The sequence below is a fragment of the Rattus norvegicus genome, chromosome 8 (genome assembly GCF_036323735.1).
Source record: "Rattus norvegicus strain BN/NHsdMcwi chromosome 8, GRCr8, whole genome shotgun sequence".
In the NCBI taxonomy this organism is placed as follows: domain Eukaryota; kingdom Metazoa; phylum Chordata; class Mammalia; order Rodentia; family Muridae; genus Rattus; species Rattus norvegicus.
Window position 1 is genome coordinate 105,943,548 of NC_086026.1, and position 20,706 is coordinate 105,964,253.

The 20,706-nt window shown below is 47.0% G+C and overlaps 1 protein-coding gene and 1 long non-coding RNA gene across 5 annotated transcripts in view; one reads left to right on the top strand and one right to left on the bottom strand.

The window, feature by feature from the left end:
* The window catches only part of Lrrc78 (leucine rich repeat containing 78), a 43,451-nt gene that overhangs the window by 9,907 nt on the left and 12,838 nt on the right, over positions 1 to 20,706 (bottom strand). For all 4 annotated transcript variants that reach the window (XM_039082568.2, XM_039082567.2, XM_039082566.2 and 1 more), the window contains 5 exons: positions 15,712 to 15,852; positions 14,075 to 14,220; positions 9,685 to 9,780; positions 1,036 to 1,168; positions 295 to 401 (listed from right to left, as the gene is read on the bottom strand). In XM_039082568.2, coding sequence (XP_038938496.1) covers positions 295 to 401; positions 1,036 to 1,168; positions 9,685 to 9,780; positions 14,075 to 14,220; positions 15,712 to 15,852 — 623 coding nt within the window. The remainder of the gene's footprint in view (positions 1 to 294; positions 402 to 1,035; positions 1,169 to 9,684; positions 9,781 to 14,074; positions 14,221 to 15,711; positions 15,853 to 20,706) is intronic.
* LOC120094236 (uncharacterized) lies at positions 2,666 to 9,582 on the top strand. Its single transcript, XR_005488395.2, has 2 exons — positions 2,666 to 4,959; positions 8,459 to 9,582. It is a non-coding gene; the product is annotated as an uncharacterized LOC120094236 (long non-coding RNA).

The following is a 20,706-nucleotide window of genomic DNA, read 5'->3' on the forward strand; positions in this document are numbered from 1 at the left end:
ACAAAACAACAACAATAACAAAAACCCCAAAACCCTGCCAGGCCGGCGGGCGTGCTGTAAGCCCCGGCGACGTCAGAGGCTGAGAGTAGATTACCTAGACACTGCCTAGAACAATCACTACTCAGATGATCCAAGGGGACGCACAGCATTGCAAACGTTCTTGCATGATGGCACAAAGGTGGTTAGCCTGTGACAATTGCACAGATAAGACTTGTCATTTAAACACCAACAGACAAAGACACTGGGACACTTGTGACTAGCTCAGGGCCTGGGGACGAGGGGATGAAACGTCACCTGACTTCCTGGCCCTCAGTGCTTCCAGGATGCCCGCTGCAGCCGTTTCCCCCAGGACATTGTTTCCAAGGTCCAGTTCCCTTAAGTGAGTTGAGTATTTGATGAGGCTGCACAGAGAAAAGGACAAAACAAAATGGCTTTGAGCCCTGCACGGCTCCTGGTCCCTCAAAGGCAACCCAGTTTCAGACTATTACCTTGATTTCGGGGCTTTCCCACCCTAACCCCACCTTTCCCAAGTTGATGAACGACCTCACTTGGTCTGGTTAAACTGTGGGTTCAGTAGAGATGGAGAGGGGATGCCTGAGGTTATCAAAATGAACATGATAAGGAAACCCCATCTTCTAGAAGTTTCTGAGAATTATAGTTCCATGTTTCTGCCTTGGAGGCCAGGGTGGGTAGCTTTCTAACCAAACACGGGTGTGACCTGAGCCCTTCCTCCTCAGGTGGCATTGACCCAGTTATGAGGTAAATCCCAACTTTTGGGGTGCAAGGGGTAGGGGTGTGGTATTGTAACCCTTTCCTTCTGCGTTGCCTCAGCTGCCACCCTTTTCGTATGAGGCTCCTGGTGAGGTTTCCGTGGGGGCCCACGTGCCAAGATCAAGATTGGCAAGTGAGAGCTGAGGAGCCACCCAGAATTGCTAGAAGGCTGTGACCAGCCGCATGGGGTAACTCCAGCACTTCCGTTTCAGACAGCGAACGAACGAACGAACGAACGGATCCAAGGCTCTCGCCGCTCCCTACCATGTTAAAGTTCGAGTGAGCTCCAGCAATTGCTCTCCCTCCCTTCCTGTCCCATCTATGCTGTTATCTGCCAAATGCAGCATCACTATCCAAGGGCCAGCTTCTGTCAGGCGTTTAACTTTCTTCCTGATTCCTGCAAGAAAAAAAAATCAGAATACAGGTATTACTTTTAGATGATGAGCTAAACCGATATTTTAATAAAGTTTGCACGTGATGGGTTTGTGAATTGGTTGAGTTTGCAACAGGATCATGAGATCGAATATATTTGATTTTTGGAAGTCCTGGTTTTATGTTTGGTTCCCTTTTATCTGCTCTCCCCTCCCTTTCTTTCTTCACAACCGGAGACTCCAAATTACATGATGCACAGTTCCCTCTCAGAGTCAGATAGTCACCATTAATCTAACTGAGGAGGAACGTTGATGTCCCTAGACATTTCTTGGCGAATGAATGATCCACAGACCCTGAGGAGTCAATAGTTTTTATCGAAAAGGGATTTTGCTCTTTGTAAAAAGTTGTCTTAGTTTTTTGAGCTTCGGCCTCTACAAAACATCAGAAGGAGAAAGGATCCCCTGTCACACTGACTCACGGCTGTGTCGCTGAGGTCGGGAGTCTTGAATCTGGTTTCACCCTCATCAGTATGGTGAGAGTTTCCAAAGTTCATTGTCAGGGCCACGGAGTGGCATTGCTCACAGAGGTACAGAAAACAGCACCAGCATAAGTCAGGCTCACCCACTCGGCCAGGAGGAACATGGGATCTGAATCACTGGTCTCCAAGTCGCCCAGTGCTCCCTGAGGCTTCCACATGTTCCCAGTATGTGAGCTGCTTCTGACAGAGCTGCCCTGAAGGGGTAACGGCTTGAAGTAAAGCCAGGGAAGAAAGTGTGGAACCTGAGAGAACATGTCTGTCCATTGTGATGTAAAGGCAATCGGAAGGATCTTATTAAAAAATCTTTTATTTGATTTTATTTTGAATGCAACTGGGTATGTTGCTTGCATACATGTCTGTGCCTACAGAGGCCAGAAGAGGGTGTCAGGTCCTTTGAAACTGGGGATTCAAACGGGTGTGAGCCTTCGTGTGGATACTGGGAATCAAACATAGGTCTTCTAGAAGGGCAGCCATCTCTCCAGCCCCATCATGTTAAGGGATCTTCAAGGGTGATTTAAGTAATTGGCTCTCCATGCTGGCCTGAGAGTTTTACCTCGGGGCTAGACAAGTTTCCCTCGTATCTGAACGAATCAACATTCAGCAGACATTTCTGAGTTCCTCTCATGCACCAACTCTGGCGTAGGTGCTGGGATGCTACAGGAAGGGATGCTAACACAGCATGGCGGCAGAGATGAGTAATATCCGGTATGTAAGTAAAATTGCTGGCACCCAAGCCTGAGCATGCAGCCCTGGGAGGAAAACTGAGGTTTTCAGGTAAGAGTGAGAAATTTGGGAATTTTAGGGTTGTTGTTGTTGTGGTGATGGTGGTGGTGGTGGTGATGATGGTGGTGGTGGTAGTGGTAATGATGATGATGGTGGTGGTGGTGGTGGTGGTGGTGATGATGGTGGTGGTGGTAGTGGTAATGATGATGATGGTGGTGGTGGTGGTGGTGGTATGCCACAAGAGGTAAAGACACCTGCCACCAAGCCTGATACTCAGAATCCACATGGTAGAAGGAGAGACCTAATTCCCATAACTTGTTCTTTGACCTTCACATGGATATAGGTCTCGTGTGTGTGTGTGTGTGTGTGTGTGTGTGTGTGTGTGTGTGTGTGTATGCATAAACACAAGAAATAATGTAAACAATTTTTAAAAAATTAACATTGGGTGTTTCTGGTTTGCTACCTGCAAAAAATGAAAGTTAGAAAGTATGCTTTTTAAAATAGGATTTGAGGGCTGGAGAGATGGCTCAGAGGTTAAGAGCACTGGCTGCTCTTCCAGAGGGCCTGAGTTCCAGAGGTTCTGAGTTCAATTCCCAGCAACCACATGGTGGCTCATAACCATCTATATTGAGATCTGGTGCCCTCTTCTGGCCTGCAGGCATGTAGGCAGAATGCTGTGTACATAATAAATCTCAAACAAAAAAGAATTTGGGGGTTCAAGAGATGGCTCAGTGGTTAGGAGCACTTGTTTTTGCTGAGGACACAGGTTCAATTCCCAGCACGTGGAGGATTCCAACCATTGGTTTTCCAGTTTCAGGAGATTGAATGCTGCTATATTCTAGCCTACTTAGGCATGTATGTAGTATACATGCATATAGACGAGACACATAAAAACAAACAAATAAGTTTATTTAAGGTGGTGGTGGCTTACACCTTTAATCCCACTACTCGGGAAGTAAAGGCAGGTAGACCTCTGTAAATTTGAGGCCAACCTGATCCTACAAAGCTAGTTCCAGGACATCCAAGGCTACGCAAGAAATCCTGTCTGGAAAATCAAAAACCAACCAACCAACCAATCAACCATCCAAACAAACAAACAAGCAAACCAAACAAAAGACAAAGCAGAATGTGAAGGGCTGGAGTGATGGAAGGGCTGGAGTGATGGAAAGGCCGGAGTGATGGAAGGGCTGGAGTGATGGCTCAATTTGCAGAGCTTTTGATGTGCAAGCAAGAAGACCCGAATTTGGTCCCTGTAGAAAGCTGGGCATGGTCCATGTGGCTGTAACCTCAAAGCTGTGAGTGGCAGAGCACAGGAGGATTCCTGGGGCTTGCTGGCTGTGGGCTTAGCTCCAGGTTCAGCGGGAGAACCTGTTGCAAGGGAAATAGGCAGAGAGCAGCAGAATGGGGCATCCAGTGTTCTACTCTGACCCCAGAGTCTCAGAATTCTTACATCCAGCATGTGCACGTGTGTGTACACTCAAGGTCTAATTGGTTTCGTTGGCTATAAATCAAATGTGCTGGATTGCTAGATGAAAGGGATTTTACTCGAGATTATAGATGAAAACTGGCCCGCCTGTTATTTTATTTATTTATTTATTTATTGGTTCTTTTTTTCGGAGCTGGGGACCGAACCCAGGGTCTTGCGCCCGCCTGTTATTTTTTATCTAAAATTTGCCATGACCCTGATGGCAGGTGCCGGTTGTCAAGAATAACAGCATCAGAATAGTAGAACATATGTAATGTGTATGTGGCATATGGTCAGTACATGATTGGTCATGAATGGATGAATGAATGAATTCCTCCCAGACTGTCAAATACAATCAAATCATTGAAACACTTGCCATTCACTGTTAGACTGCAATGTCTTGATCCCACTAATGAACGTGAATGGAACATGAATGGGATATGATTTTTCATTCATAAAATTTTTTTTCACAAACCTAAATGCCATTGAAAGTTGAGTCTCTGCCCTGACGATGTGGATACTGATCGGTGGCTCTCTCCTTTCACCCACTTTCTGCACACCAGAAAGTAGCACTGGGTAAAACCTGGGCCAACTGGGGTTGGGGATTTAGCGCTTGCCTAGCAACCACAAGGCCCTGGGTTCGGTCCCCAGCTCCGAAAAAAAGAAAAAAAGAAAAAAAAACAAAAAAACAAAAAAAAAACAAAAAAATCCCTGGGCCAACAGGACCAGGATGAGGGCAGATGGCCACATTCCTATACAGATGCTCAGCTTCACAAGGAGAGCCACTGTCAGCTCCTCAGCACCCCTGACTCATCAGCTTGGTGTCCTGTGTGCCTGTGGAGGGGGAGCCCTCTGGGCCAGCGATTGGCTGGGGACAGCTAGCGTACCCGTGGGAAAATTTTCTCAACTGCTCCAAAAGCAGCTTCCGGGAAGATAAGGAAAACATCATCTCTGCCCACAAGGAGTGGGGCAGATTGGAATGCAGACCGGAAGTCAGCTGCGCTCAGGTCAGCTCTCCTGCTCTGGGGCTTTAACCAAAGCAACGCGGAGTTCTTCTCTCGGGATGGAAAACAAATTCCTTGGAATACCGGTGAGGACGCGCTCAGCCCCTGGTTATACTCGACCTGCCCCGGCTGTTCTCACGCTAATCTATTTTTACTCAGACTTGTTTTTACTACTTTAAAACTAAGCAAGGTGCGTGGGGAGGAGATGGCTCAGCAGTTAAGCGCACGAGCTGTTCCTCCAGAGGACCTGGGTTTGGTTTTTCAGCACTCAGCCAGGACACAAATGTCTGTAATTCCAATTCCAGGGGATCCAATCTTCTTTTGTGGCTTCTGTGGACAGCAGGCATGCGAATAGGGCACAGACAAAATACTCATACACACACAAAAATAAAATAAATAATCGGGTTCATTATCAGTGACTGAATGTTCTTCTCTGTCACAGAAAATCTGACTCTGCCATAGCCGTGCCCTGTGATGTTCGAGAGGTGGGGTGGTCCAGGGAAATGAATGGAACCCCGGGTTTCAAACCCCTCTTTAAAATGTCCTGTGGCTCCCACGAAGTACCTTAGCACCCCCAAACTTCGTTGTAAAGAGAGGCCATGCTCCTGAGTCTCCCCGCATCACTGTTAGGTTGGCTGGGAGCCCTTTCAATGACCATCTGTCGAGGACCATAGTACATAGTGGTGCTCCAAACACTCAAAACCATCATGGCGTCGCGTCGCCGTCAGAATGTGAATTGCTCAGAGGCTCCTGTGTTTGAACCCATGGCTCACCATCTGGAGGTGCTGCTTGGGAGCTTATGGAAACTCTGGGGTGAAGAGCCTCGCTGGCAGGCAGATGTCACTAGAAGGCAGCCTTGAGAGCTATTCCCACTTCTACTTCCTGGCCTGGCTTCTGGGTGTGGAGCTCTGCCGCACATTCCTGCTGCTGTGTCCTTTCCATGGTGATGGCCTGTGACCTCTCTGACCTCCTGAGCCAAAAATACACCTTCCCTCTATTAACTGCTTCCACCAGGTGCTTGGTCATACCAGTGACACTGCCCAGCTTGACGGCCGCCAGTTCTGATGATTAGGTCGGTGGCCTCTTCAGCTCCACCCCCCCCCCCCTTGCCCCCCATGCCACGCTTCCTAGTGTCGACCGCATGGCTTGATCATCTCCTGAACTGTTTTTCATGGGGGCTGCTGCTTACAACGGCCTCTTTCTAGCTGCAACAACTCTCGTTCCTTCCCCGAGTGCTCTCAGTGGGCCAGATCCCAAAGGTCCAGTGTAAATGTTCACAGACCCAGCATCCATCCTCCCAGACAGCTTTTCCTCTCCCTCCCCATCTGGTCTCCTCTGGGCGCGGCAGGACAGGTGGTATCGCACATTGTGCAGTTATCTGTAGACCCCAGGGCCTGCTGGGAGCTATTCCTTTTGGTAGATTTTTTTTTTAAACGTTGTTTAAATGTAACCTGGTCCCAGTTACAATGAACACAGGCAATTTCCTGTGCGCCACCTGGGTTTTTTGAAAGTGAACAGAAACTCTATCGCCTTGGTGATGGGACTCCAGAAGGCACAGTGTGGTGAGAATTGGCCAATTTACACCCAGGGGTGTGCGCCCCCCCCCTAGAGGTTTCCATCCATGATCAGCTGTCCCCCCAGGATAGAGCCACGAGTGCAGCGATTTCAGGATTGTAACCGTCAACTTCCTGTTTTTGAACTCATGCAATTTTTGAAGATTACATCTTGACTCTTGAACTGGGCCCCTGCATTCCTTAATGCCTCTGTTCACTGGTGTGGCTATGATATAAACAGTAATGCTTTATTTGGAAAACTGAACCTGACACTTGGGACACTTGATGCGGCTGTAGTCCAGCTCTGGTCTTACTCAGGATCCTGGAAGGACCACTTTAGGATCGGGCGTTATCTCCGTTTTAAGTCGCAGACTGACGTTTCTCATCCCAAATCCTCCAGAATTAAAACGGCCCTGGGGATTGCTGCACTGTGTGACTTCAGCTGGGGAAAGATAGGCCCAGATAACAAAACACTCCTTGGTCTCCACTGGGTCTTTTGGGGATGGGGGGTGGTGGTCTTGAGGTGATAAGGCAGGACCAGCACAGCTCGGGAGAACAACGTTATCAGCAGGTGGCTATTCCTGGTAGCCATTGGTGACCACTGTCTTTACCATTCTCTGCTGCTGTTTGTGGCGAGGCTGTGGCAAAGCCGGGTGTCACGTGCTTGAAGGCTGACGGACCTCTAAACTCTTGTCCTCTTGTGACCCGCAGAGCCTGGGTCTCAGAGCTGGATCCACTGACGCTGGCCGCGCCTGAGCAGTGCAGGGGAATGGGCCTGGCCCTCTTGTTCTGAGGTTCCCAGGCCACAGAAGAGGCACCGAGGAGCCCAGCTCTGCTCTCTTGTCTTCTTCACTGAGCAAAACAAGCCAAGGGAGGCAGTCAATGTTTTCAAGTCTAAAGAAGGGGTTCTCAGTGATTTCTCAGGACTAGCAGCCTCGGCTTTACTGGGGACCTCGACAGAAATGAAGACGACAGCATTTTCTCAGGATCCCGCGGGATGGCGCCCAAGCTCTCAGGGAGCCTTGGATGACCGGCAGGTGGACCGTGGAACAGCACTGTGGGTTCAGCGGCTGCGCCATTGCAGAGTGGCTGCGACAGGCCTGTCTACAACTGCAGGCAGCCACACGGAATCCTGTGCTCCTCCATCAAGCTGTAGACGGCTGTCCAATGTCAGTCTGTCACATTTTTTGTGGTTAATGTTGGGCTAATGTTCTTAGGACTCCAAATGAGAGAAGCATGGGGGGAGGGGCTAGGCTTCTGAGAGGAGTTTGGCCTCAGAAGATATTGTGGAGAGATGGCTTTCCAAGCAGCGGTCCAAAACCCTTCTGTCCACAAAGGGGTGCGCATGAAAATATTTTGGCTGTTTCCAATTAGGACCAGATGGAAACCATCTGGCCTCCTTGCCCAGGAGAGTGGCCCATGTAAGCTCATCTCAGCCCCTTACTTTGAAACAGTCCTACCAAAGGCCAGATTCTCTCCCCCAGCCTCCTATGACGGCGAAAGCAGTTGTTCAATGGGGTATGGTCACTATGTAGGCCTGGCTAGCATACCACTCAGTATGTAAACCAGACTGGCTTTGTACTTATATAGCCCTATCTGCCCCTGCCATCATGCCCTGCCTTTAGGAAGTTGTTTTAAAGTCTGTTTTGTTATCTCAGAAACTACAAACATATATATATATACACACACACATATATATGTATATATATGTGTGTGTGTATATATGTGTATGTATATATATATACATATATGCATATATATGTGTGTATGCAATATATAATATATATAATATATATGTATATAATGAAAACTGTTTCCCTTGAGTTCAGGCTTGAGGGGACTAATGGCTTTAACTGTCTGTTGGGTCAAATCCAAGCCTTTGGCCTGGCTTGTCCCTTAATGTGGTCCACACCTCCAGGAGGGCCAGCCTCCCGCCTCCTCTTGTCTTTGCCAAGCTTGTGGGCTCCTGGTTGGTACTGGCTACTCCTACTTAAGTCCTTCCTCATCCAGGTCCTTTCTTCTTCCACCCCAGGTCAGCTTGCTCACCGGCAGCTGTCTCCAGTCTCACCTCCGGAGCAGAATGCCCTTCTGACGTTCCCGAGAACACACCAAAGGCCACTTCTGCAGACTTGGAAACACTGACTGTCTTCTACACTAGCACTACCCAATGGGAACCTGTGCCCAAGGCAGACAGACCCCACACCGAGGCCTGCTATGCCTTCTTGCTTTACGGTCTCCTCTTTTCCTCCTTCTCCGCCTCCTCTCCCAGGGTCCCATGTAGCTCAGGTTTGCCTCCAATTTTGCTTCGTGGGTAAGGATAACTTTGAACCCCTTATCTTCCTCCTGCTGTCTCCCATGCAGTTGGCTGAGGGGCATGCCCCCTGCACATTTTCATGCAGATTTTGGACCACAAGAGTTTGTAATTTTCTAATGTAGTTTTTGTGAGAGAAGATTCAAGGGCATTAAAAAAAAAAAAAAAAAAAAAAAAAGACCACACAAGAACAGATTAAAATTGAAGAAGAAAGAGCCCAAGGGGATTGGGTTCCACTCCAACAACTGGTTGTCTTCCTCACACACACAAAATTACAAACTAGGGAATGCTCAAAGCGCAGCACAGACTCAGGTTGTCCCGCGAGGAGCTTCCCAAAGGCTGTGTTCATGACGTATCCAGCAGAACTTCTGCACTGAGTGCTTAGAACTTGAGTGGGTTAGCGTTGGGAGAGGAGCATGTAAGGCCAGGCCCGCCCTTTGCAGAGTGGGACGCTGAGAGCCAGGCAGGGGTATGGCTGCCAGGAGCAGGATAGGGGATGCTCCGTAGTCCTTGGAAGGCTGCGGAGGTAGTCAAGCCTGCTCAGAGTTAACTCTCTCCCTCTCCCTCTCTCTCTCTCTCTCCTCCTCCTCCCCGTCTTTCTTTCTGCTCCTCCTCGTCTCTCTCCTGAGTTGGAATTTCTTAAAGCCCCTTCATGGTCACCCTGCTTCTAACTCTTAGTAACCCCAATTCTGAGGCCTCACTGGCAGCCACTGGAAGAATGGTTCCAAACCTCGCTTTTCTGGAATGTCAAAAGCGCCCATGATGCATCTCTCTGGCAGACACAGTGGAACTGTTCCTGGGTGGTTTGTGTAAGGTCACAAGATATTGAATCTTCCTTTTCTCCATTTGATTTTAAGCCTTTGTTTGGGATAATTATGCACTAGAGACACACAGGGAGTGAGTTGAGCGTGAAGGGGGAGGAATCGTAGACACCACAACCAAAATACCTCCTTTTCCACTTTTCTTCTGTGAGGTCTTTTTCGCTGTTAAAATTTTGGAAGATTTCACAATCTGACTGGAAGTTGAGCTTGCTCCCTGGCACACTGGTTAAAAAAAAAAAAGGCGCAGGGTCAGAGTCAAGCAATGGGTTTTGTCACACTTTTGTATTGGTGATCAGTTCCCTTCATTTTATGAACACTTTGGGCAAGGGTATTTCCCTTGGGAGGGAATTAGCTGAACACTGACAGAATCTCCTCAGTTCTATGGTTTGTATTTCTCTGCTGTAAGACTAGAGGTTAACTTGCCACCAAGCAGGGCCAAGCAGGGCTCCCAGAGTCGTCCCGCAGCGGCTGTTGGCTCCCTTAGGCCACAGCTGCTTCCTCTAACCATGGCTCCACGTTCCTGGGGCTACCAAGAACAAGATGGAGGGACACAGTGAAACTCGGTAGGGAGTCTGGAAGTGGTGGTGGACGTCTTTCATCCCAGCACTTGGGAGGCAGAGGCAGGTGAATTTCTGAGTTCAAGGCCAGCCTGGTTTACAGAGTGAGTTCCAGGACAGCAACACAGAGAAACCCTGCCTCAAAAAATCAAAAAAGCCAACCAAACCAACCAAACAACCAAACAAAAAACTCCAACGCCCTCCAGAAACCAAAACCCAACCACAACCACCACTACCACCACCATCTATGGTGATATGGATGGTATCAATCTTGGGACTAGGGAGATGGCTCAGTCCGTGGAGTGCTTGCCTAGCATGCATGAGGCCTTGGTGAAATCCCCAGCACCATCTACACACAGAACCACTCTAGAGCCGTGCCAGGTCCTTCTCTATTCTCTGTACCCAGCATGCAATTGGAATGACACAATGCAGAATCCAACCCTCCTGCTCCATTCCCACTCGAACCCCAGTCCCACTTGGGAGCATGGCTCTTGCTTAGGATGACAGAATGTCTTTGCCCTTGCTTGCCTGCCACCCAGTCTTTGTCCCACTCTTCCCTGTTTGTTCTGAGCTCCAGGTGCCTTCACCTTCTGTCTCTGTGGTGCACACAGGGCCTGCTGCTCCTGGTACAAAGGCTCTAGGCCTCGGCCATTCTCTCTGCCTCTTTCCCCAAGAGGGCCTTTCTCCAGGAAGTTAGGCAGAGGAGGACAGAGGAAGAGACCTGAATGCCCTCCTCTGGTCACTACATGGGCAGACACAAGGATGCATAAGCACATACTCACATACTTGGAACACACGCCATGTACTTACCCCGACACTCAAAGGCAGCAGCAAGCCCTCAGTTCTCTGTTTAAAATCCTACCCCATCTTCCTTCTTAGAATCCACACTCCTTTTCCTGTTTTGCATCAATTATTTTAAAAAATTGTCTGTCTGTTTTTGTCTCTCTGTCTGTCTGTCTCTGTGTGTATGTGTGTACACATGTGTGTGTGTGTGTGTGTGTGTAAGAATGGGTGTGCAGATGCACTGAGCTTTGTGTACACACATCAAGGCAGAAGTCAGTACTGGCTATCTTATTTCTTGAGAAAGGGCTTCTCACTGAACTTGTGTCTTGCAGTCTCAGCTAGACTGGCTGGCCAGAAAGCCCTGGGCTCCAAGCTGCCTCACCTCCACCACCGTGGGGTTATTATAACTGCGGGGTTATAGTGTACCGGCTTCTACATGAGTGTTAAACTCAGGTTCTTGTATTTACATTCAGAGCAAGGGCTTTACTCCCTGAGCCATGTCCCCTGCTCCTAGTTGTCTCTTTCTATCAAAATACAGAATGTTATATAGGAATATAGAATATATAGAATATATTTATTTCATCTTTTAGAAGTTGACACCGTCTATAGGCATGCATTAACTGTGGGCAAGCATATAGTGTTCCCAGACTCCCCCTTCAAGGGAAGAGTGCTTTGTTGTTTGTTTTTTATTTGTTTATTTATTACGTATCTATTATTTAGGTAGGTAGTGCATGTATGTGTACAGGTATGCACACATTAAAGCCAGAGGAAAACTTTTAGGAGGTGGTTCTCTCCTCCCACCATGTGGGTTCTGGGGATTGACCTGGGGTCATTAGACTTGGAAACAAATGCTTCTCCCCAACCCCCTTGGAAGAATTTAACTCATGCACCAATGCATCCGTAGCATCTAGGAGTCCTGTGGACATATTGGGGCTTGCACGGGCACATATGTGAACACGTGAAGGAGGAAAGGTGCATGGTTATTAAGATTGTGTTTACATGTTGTAACACCGAAGAGAACAGCTTGTCGATGGCTGAGTCTTCTGGAGACCAGCAACAGTCTCTGTGTTGGAGCCTGACAGGAAATAACCTCACTGGGGCCTGGGAGTAAGTAGCTCACAGAATGGCAGAGGACTAAGCGCTGAGGCCTCGTGGAGAAGTAATCTCTGAACAGTCTTGCTGGGCTGGGGAGCACTTGGTTAGCATGTTCCCAGCTCTGGGTTCCAGCCTCAGCATTCGCATGTGCATGTACACACACACACACACACACACACACACACACACACACACTCACACACACTCACACACACTCACACACTCACACACTCACACACTCACACACACACACCATACACACTCACACACACTCAAACACACACACTCACACACTCACACACTCACACACTCACACACACACCACACACCACACACTCACACACACTCAAACACACACTCACACACACTCACACACTCACACACACCACACACACACTCAAACACACACACACTCACACACACACCACACACCACACACACACACACTCAAACACACACTCACACACACTCACACACACATTCACACACTCACACACACACACTCACACACACACTCACATTCGTGATTGCCTATGTGAATTCTGAAAGCTTATTACACTGTCAGGTACATTTTAAAGTTAATATTTTTAATTTTCGTTAGAATTTTAAGATTTTCCAAAGGTAGAAATTTCTTGTATATGGTAACTATTTGAGGAAAAAATGTTATCGGTTATTCCATTCCTTTCAGTGGATCAAGTCCAAACTCCAAACACCCACTCTGCTTCCCTGGATCGTTGATGCAACCCACTGCAAACACTAGCTGCCATCAAGCTCCTGTCACCAAGCTCTTGCTTTAATCCTCCTCTCCCACCTCCGTACTGAGATTAGAATCTAAGGTTTCACAGATGCTAGGCTAGCTCTAACTGACAAACACACACACACACACACACACACACACACACACACACACACACACACGGTTTCACACTACGCAGGTTACACTCAAACTCTCTATGAATCCCTAACCCTCCTGTTTTCTCTCCTGAGTGCTGGGATGACAGGCATGCTCCACCTCACCCAGCTTATGTGGTGCTGAGGCCTGAACCCAGGATTGTGTGCATACTGGTGAGCAAGCACCCTGCTAGCTGAACTACATCCCCAGGCCTGGCTGACTTTAATCTTCTACCCTCTAGAACTGTGAGAAATTGTTTTTTTGTTCAGTCAGCAAGCCTTTGGTGTTTTGTTATGGCTGCCTGAGAAAACTAAGGCAGAAGAACAGGGTGGGGCTAAAAGAACGGGGAGGGACTAAAAGAACGGGGAGGGGCTTAAAGAACAGGGAGGGGCTAAAAGAACAGGGAGGGGCTAAAATGAACAGGTTGAGCTGGATAAGGAGCAAGGTTAAAGAGTTCCGGCCTTGGGGCAGGAGGGGAGCCTAGAAAGGCGCTCTAGTTTGTGCATGACTCTGTCTCACAAAACTGAAGGGTAGGGGTTGGGGATTTAGCTCAGTGGTAGAGCGTTTGCCTAGCAAGCGCAAGGCCCTGGGTTCGGTCCCGAGCTCCAAAAAATAGAAAAGAAAAAACAAAACAAAACTGAAGGGTATAGAGGCAACAGTGTGTGTTGGGGAGGAGGAGGATAACTGGAAGAGATACAAACTTGCTACTTTATTGTTGCCTGACTGCTTTGGAAGCCGGAAGTCTGAAATGGATTCTACAACTAACTGTCAAGACATCTTGAAGTTAGAGTCCTTTGAAGGTTCTGGGGAAATGTTTGTTTTATTTCGTTTGTTTTTGATTTTGTTTCCCAGAGACTAGAGGAACCTATATTACTTTTGTCTCTGTTGCCATTGTTGAGTTTCCCCCTCTTCCCCACCCTCTGCCTGCCCTTTCGAAAGGTCCTTGTGATTATCCATGACCCACCAGGCTAGTCTGGAAGAACATCTCCATCTCAGGTTCCTGACCTGACATCTATCATATGAGCATTTTCACAGGTTCTGAAGGTCACCTTTGGAGCCCATTATTCTACCTCCCACACACTCTGGAAGTAGGCTTCCATTGAGTGCCATGAAGGCCACCTAGTTACAAAGTACAGTCCTTCTTCAGGAACCCAACAGGGGCTGTCTGGAAGTGGTGCCCAGTGTTCACCTTGGGGAAGCTGAGGGGGGTTTCCAGCGTGTGGTGATGCCAAGGTAGGCTGGTCCTTCCTCTGCATCTCTGCGTATTCTGCTATTGGTCTGAGGAGAGCCAGTGTTCCAGAACACTGCAAGTAATTTCCATCCAGGTGCAGCTCACTGGGGAAGAGGGCAGAAAACATTGTTCATCGGCCATCAGGCCCACTACAATGTAATCTAAGATCTTTATTTGGCAGAACATAACCGGTCATAAGTGATATAACATAACACAGTCAATAGATGATGACAGTAAACACACGCTAGGCCATGTCATAAAATGTTAGCTGTGCATTTCAACAGACACCCTTGGTTCTCAAAGTTCACTAAAGGCTTTTCCTCTAAGGGTAAGAAAAACCAATCAGGGCATTAAGTAAAGTGCCCGTCAAGAAAGCATTAGGACCTATATTTAATCTCTAGAATCCATAGTAAAACACAGGGCACCGGGCTGTGGAGATGGTTGAGTGGATAAAATACTTGCTATAAAATCAAGAGGAACTGAGTTCAAATCCCCAGCACCATGTAAAAGCCAGGTGTGCCCACAAGTGTCTATGACCCCAGCATTGGGGGGCTGAACAGTGGGTCTCTGGAACTTGGTTAGCTGGTCTCCCTGAAATGGCAAGTTTCTTGTTCAATGAGAGATATTGTGTCAAAAAAAATAGTGATAGATGAATATATTTGATGTAGTCTTCTGACTTCCGAAGGTACATGGGCCATATATATACACACCATACAAACAAAATTTAAAAAAAAAGAGATGAATTTCTAATAAAATATAGAAAACAATAACAGCACAGGACAGCAGTGTGCTTTAAATCTCTGAGTTAGAAGGGGAGAGACAGGAGATGGGCATTCCTGGAGCTCTCTGGCATTCAGCATAGCCTATTTGGTGAACTTCAAGCCAGTGAGAGACTCTGAATCAAGGAAAAGGTAAGAACACGTGAGGAATGACATCTGATGGAGCTGACCTCTGACCTCCACATGCATGCATGCATGTGCACCTGTATGAACATATATACTCACCAAAAAGGAAGAGAAAGAAAAGAGAAAGGAAGGGAAGAAGGAAAGGGAAGGATGAAGAGAAAGGAGGGAGGGAAGGAGGGAGGAAAGGAGGGAAGAAGGGAAAAATAAAAAACAGCCAACAGGATGCATTGTGCAATGAGTCAAAACAGAGACATGATGAGTGGGGGGGACAGGCACGTGTGTGTGTGTGTGTGTGTGTGTGTGTGTGTGAGAGTGTGCGTGTATGTATGTGTGTATGTATGTGTATGTATGTGAGTGTGTATGTGTGTGTATGTGTGTGTGAGTGTGTGTGTGAGTGTGTGTATGTGTGTGTGTATGTGTGTGTGAGTGTATGTATGTGTGTGAGAGTGTGTGTATGTGTGTGAGTGTGTGTATGTATGTGTGTATGTGCGTGTGTGTGTGAGTGTGTATGTGTGTGAGTGTATGTATGTGTGTGTGAGTGTGTGTATGTATGTGTATGTGTGTGTGAATGTTTGTGTATGTGTGTGTGAGTGTGTGTGTGTATGTGTGTGTGGGTGAATGCTTGTGTATGTGTATGTGTGAGTGTGTGTGTGTGTGTGTGTGTGTGTGTGTGTGTGTGTGGCAGCTCACCAAATGGCACTGTGGCTGATAACAGAGCCCAGCCTTGGCCCACTCCAGGGCCCTAGCCCACAGTAGCGCATACTGAGGCCCTGCAGCCTTTGGTTGCTCTCCAGGCCTGCGAAGATCCTCTCAAGTTCTTCATTTCCAAACCTGAAAAGAAACAATAGAACAAAGAACATGGCTTTTAAACTATACTGTAGGCTGAGGGGGCCCTGCGGGTGGTCATGGCAGGTAAAGGACCTGTGAAGACTAATTTTATCAACCTGGATCAGACATCAGGAAGCCTGATGTCGGGCAGTTCATTTCTAGCACATTTAAATGCAGGATAATTTGGAAAAAAGTTTTCTAGATAATACAATTCCCAGCACACAAGAGAGCATAGTACATCATAATTCAATTCAGGGTACATGTCATTTCTTCCAAGAAGATGGGTTCTAGAGACAGACTACTTGTGCCAGCTTAAGGGTATAGGGACAGCAAAGGTCATCTGGGCTATTAGCGACTGCTGGTCTGGTTATGAGAGCTTGGGGAAGTCTTCGGCTATAAGGACAATGTAAAGGTCATTAGAGTATTAGGTGCTGGTTGTGGGAGATCGGGGAGCCCCTGGCTGTAAAGGTCATTTAAATTACTAGCCACTCCTGGCTGGAGGAGCTTGCTATGGCCTGACCCAACAGATAACACAGATCACTAGGCTGTAAATCACCTCCAATTCCCAGATTCCTGGTTGATAGAGGAGGTTTTACATCTTTCCTATTGGAAAGGCAATTCTGTGTGCTTAACGCTCCTGGTCTCTCTGAAGACCTGTGGGCACAAGGACCTTTGTGCTGTGCTCCCAACAATGGCTGCAAAGTCTTTCTCAGGCCACTAGAACTGTTTCTATTGACCCCAGTTTGAGTTTCTAGGGCCAAGGGTGACTAATGGATAGTGCAGGGTTGACCCTGAAGAGAAAGTGATTTTGTAAGGAGGGAAGGAGTTCTGAAGTCAAATTCCAGAGCAAAGGCAGCAAAAGATGGTTTCAAACATCCTTTCAATAGAGAACAGACTCAGGACAAGGAGGTAGAACAGAGACAGGCATGAGGAGCCGGGTGTGATGACGTAACTGGCCGTGGTGGGCGGAGTCTAGGAAATCCCGGCTGCCGTGGTACTTGGTAAGAAAGTTCTGCCTCGGGGCGGCGGGGGGCGGGGGGGGAGTAAAAAAAAAAAAAAAAAAGAAAGTTCTGCCTCTCAACCCTCCTGCTATAACTGGGCTCCCTCATTGCATGACACTTAGTTTGCAAAATGACGCACAAGCACAGTCCGCAGTCCTTGGATAGGACCGGTTACATCTACCTGTCAGAGAACAGAAATTTAGGGAGCGAAGTTAGTGTCTGCAAGGAATCTGGAATGTTGGGGTTTGAACTTTGGGTTTGAACTCTGGGTTGACAGACTGATATTGTTTTGAGTCAGAATCTTGCTATTGAGTCAGGCTGGATTTGAACTGGAGGAACCCTTCCTGTTTCAACCTTCCGCATGCCAGGATGACAGGCATGTAACATCACACTGAAGATCATACATGAGGAAGACATAACTTCAACTTTTTTTTAAAGATTTATTTATTTATTTATTTATTTATTTATTTATTTATTTATTTATTTAATGTATGTGAGTACCCTGCAGTTGTCTTCAGACACACCAGAAGAGGGCATCAGATCTCATTACAGATGGTTGTGAGCCACCTTGTGGTTGCTGGGAATTGAACTCAGCACCTCTGGAAGAGCAGTCTGTGCTCCTAACCACTGAGCCATCTCTCCAGCCCCCAACTTTTTTATGAGATCATTGACAGGCGATTGTTGGGCTGGGGCCGAGGCTGGACAGGAGAGTTGGCTGGCTAAGGTGTTCGTTTGTTTGTATGGTAGTTGGTGTGCTTGTTTGCCTTTTGTTTTGTCAGTGTGACACAAATTTGCATCATCCCATCCCGATTGAGAAAATGCCTCTATCCAATTGGCCTATAGGCAAGTCTGTGAGAGTATTTTCCTGACTAAGGCTGGGTTTGGGAGGGTCCATCTGACTGTAAGCAGTACTATCCATGGGCAAGTGGTTCTAGGTTGTATAGAAGTAAGCCGGGTGAGGAGGAGTGCTGTATTCTTTTAATCCCAGCACTCGGGAGGCAGAGGCAGAGGCAGGTGGATCTCTGAGTTTTGGACCTTCTGTTCTACTTATGAAGTTCCAGGTCAGCTGAGGGTAAACAGGAAGACCCTGTCTCAAACAAAACAAAACAACACAACAAAACAAAACAAAACAAAACAAAACAAAACAACAACCTCAACTACAACCACAAGCGAGTTGAGCAAGCCAGGAGAACAAGCCAGCACCCAGGCGGGCCCTTCCACATCAGTCATTGGTCAAAAAAGTGCACCCGTGGGCCAATCCTAAGGAGAAGTTATCTCCAGATTCTTTCTGAAGGATTTCTAGTGTGGGTCAAGTTGACAAAGCCTACATAATACCTTTATTGGTGTCTCCTTGGCACCTAGGACTGTGTCGTGCATAAATTCACTGTACTGGCTGGTTTTATGTCACCTTGATACAAGTTAGAGTCAGAGAGAAGGAGCCTCAACTGAGAAAATTCTTCCATAGATGTGGCCGTAGGAGCTGGGCAGTGGGGTAGTGCATGGCTTTGATCCCAGCCCTCAGGAGGCAGAGGCAGGTGGATCTGAGTTTGAGGCCAGAGTGGTCTATAGAGCAAGTTCCAGGACAGCCAGGGATATATGGAGAAACCCTGTCTTAAAAAAAAAAAAAAAAGAATAGGGTAGGGCATTTTCTTAATTAGTGATTGATTGGGGGTGTGTATGCGGGAACTGGGGAAGGGCTGCACTCACTGTGAGTGATTCCATCCCCGGGCTGGTGGTCCTGGGTTCTACAGGAAAACAGGCTTACTAGTCAATGTGAAGCAATCCAGCACGCAGCACTCCTCTGCACCAGCTCCTGCCTCTGGGTTCCTTCCCTGCCGAGTTCCTGTCCTGATTTCCTTTGGTGACATGGAACTATAAGCCAGCTATGATGCCAACGGTCTCTGCAGACCCGGGCACGTGGAGTTTTGCAGGGATAATGTTTTGTACACTATGTCAAGTTTACCCTGTGGTATTCCAACGCTGATTTCTCTGCCTTGTTTCAAACCAGGCAAGGCATTGTCATGCCAATACCAAGAATCTCCTGTCTCAAGTTTGTGTAACCAGTTCTTACCTTTTATTCTCTGCCTTGTCAATAAATGCTGATCACCCAACGCTGAGCAGAAGAGAGACTAGGGCAGGATGTCTGCCAGCAGAGGAAGGAGAGAAGGAGAGGGGGAGAGGCAGATCAACGGCAGGATGGAGGAATTGGAGCCATGAAGATAGGTTGTGAAGAGCTGAATCAACGATAATATCCAAGTATTATGGGATGGAGCTGGGAAGAAGCCAGGTCAGCATAGGAGGCAAAGGTAGATCATTTAACTGCTCAGCTATTGAGGTCCAGTTTTGAAGAAATCTTATTTCCTTGGAGTTATTCTTATATTAAGAATATATTATTAATATTAATATTCTTAATATATTAATTCTTATGTTAAGAATAACTCATTTACAATTTTTAAAATTTACCTTTTTAAAAATAAACTACCGCCCAGCTCCTACAGATGAATTTTAGGGAGGAATTTTCTCAATTGAGGCTCCTTCTCTCTAATGGCTCTAACTTGTATCAAGTTGACGTAAAGCCAGCCTGTACAGTGAATTTTTGCAAACACAGTGTTGTAGCACTAGAAACCCTAACTAAGACACTCACCTTCAACAAACATTTGTTGAAAGAACCAATGGGAGCATGAACACTGACTTGGGCACAGGAGGAAAGCTAGAGGGACAAAGAACCTGGGTGTGGTCCTCTGTTGGGGACAGCATACCATGACAGGGACTGCCAGCTGCAGGCTGGGATAGAGACATCTCAGAAGCAGCTGCTTCTTGTAAAAACAAAAGGAGGGGGGTGGCATTTGGGACCCTGAGAAGCAGGAGTCACATCCCTCCAGGGGACCTGCCATCTGAAATAAGGGACTGTCAGGATGGAGACATCTCAGTAGCCCATGGCAGCTCTTTGTAAAAAACAGTCGTTCCCACTTCTCCTCCTAACCTTAGCCCTGGACAATGGCTGTATAGATTTCACTTGTGCGTGACTGCTTTTCAGTTGGCCGTGGTATGCATAATTATTCTATTATATCTGACTTTCCTACTTCTTTCTCCTTCTGCTCTGGTGAATTTTGTGAAACTAGATGTTCCTTGATGTACTGATTCTTAAACAATTGGAAGTTGAGGCACAGGGGCATAGCACAGGACAGCCCTAATGGCCCAGGTGCATGCTGTGTTCTCATCTTGGAAACAATGTAATAACTGCACAATAGTAGTTCCGGATGAATGCTTGACTTGCAAAGAATTAGAGCCAACATTGGGACCCCAAGGAAGGAAAAAGTTATTGAGGTTATGAAATAAGTTTTGCACAACATTTGAGAGTGGTTCCTGGATAAGGAAGTATAGAATGCATAAAATCTTACACTAGTAGAACTAAGTCAAAATACTCTGAGGAGAGTCATTGTGTGTAATGTAAAGGAACAGAAAGCTATTGGAGCTGCTGAGTTAAGGGTTAACGTGATTCTTTCTGGCCACTGCCTGGCAGCTTTGCCCATGTCGTTTATCATTAGAGCTTCACAGGAAAATGCAAGTAGCTGACCTTGGAGTTCTAAAGTACAATAAGTTAAAAGTTAAAGTTTAAATAATGATAAGTTTGCAATTATTATTATTTTGGCCACAGGCCTGGGAAGGGGAAGCTTCAGACTTTGGGGAACAATTGTAATTCTTGATTCTTTGTGGGATGTGGTTATTCTTTTGAATTTGATTTGGCAATGATTATACAATGTCTTTTTTTCTACCTGCTTTTGGATATTTTGCAAGAGAAAGGCTAGGGAGCAAGTGAGGGAGCAAATGAGGGAGCAAGTGTGAGCATGTGTGA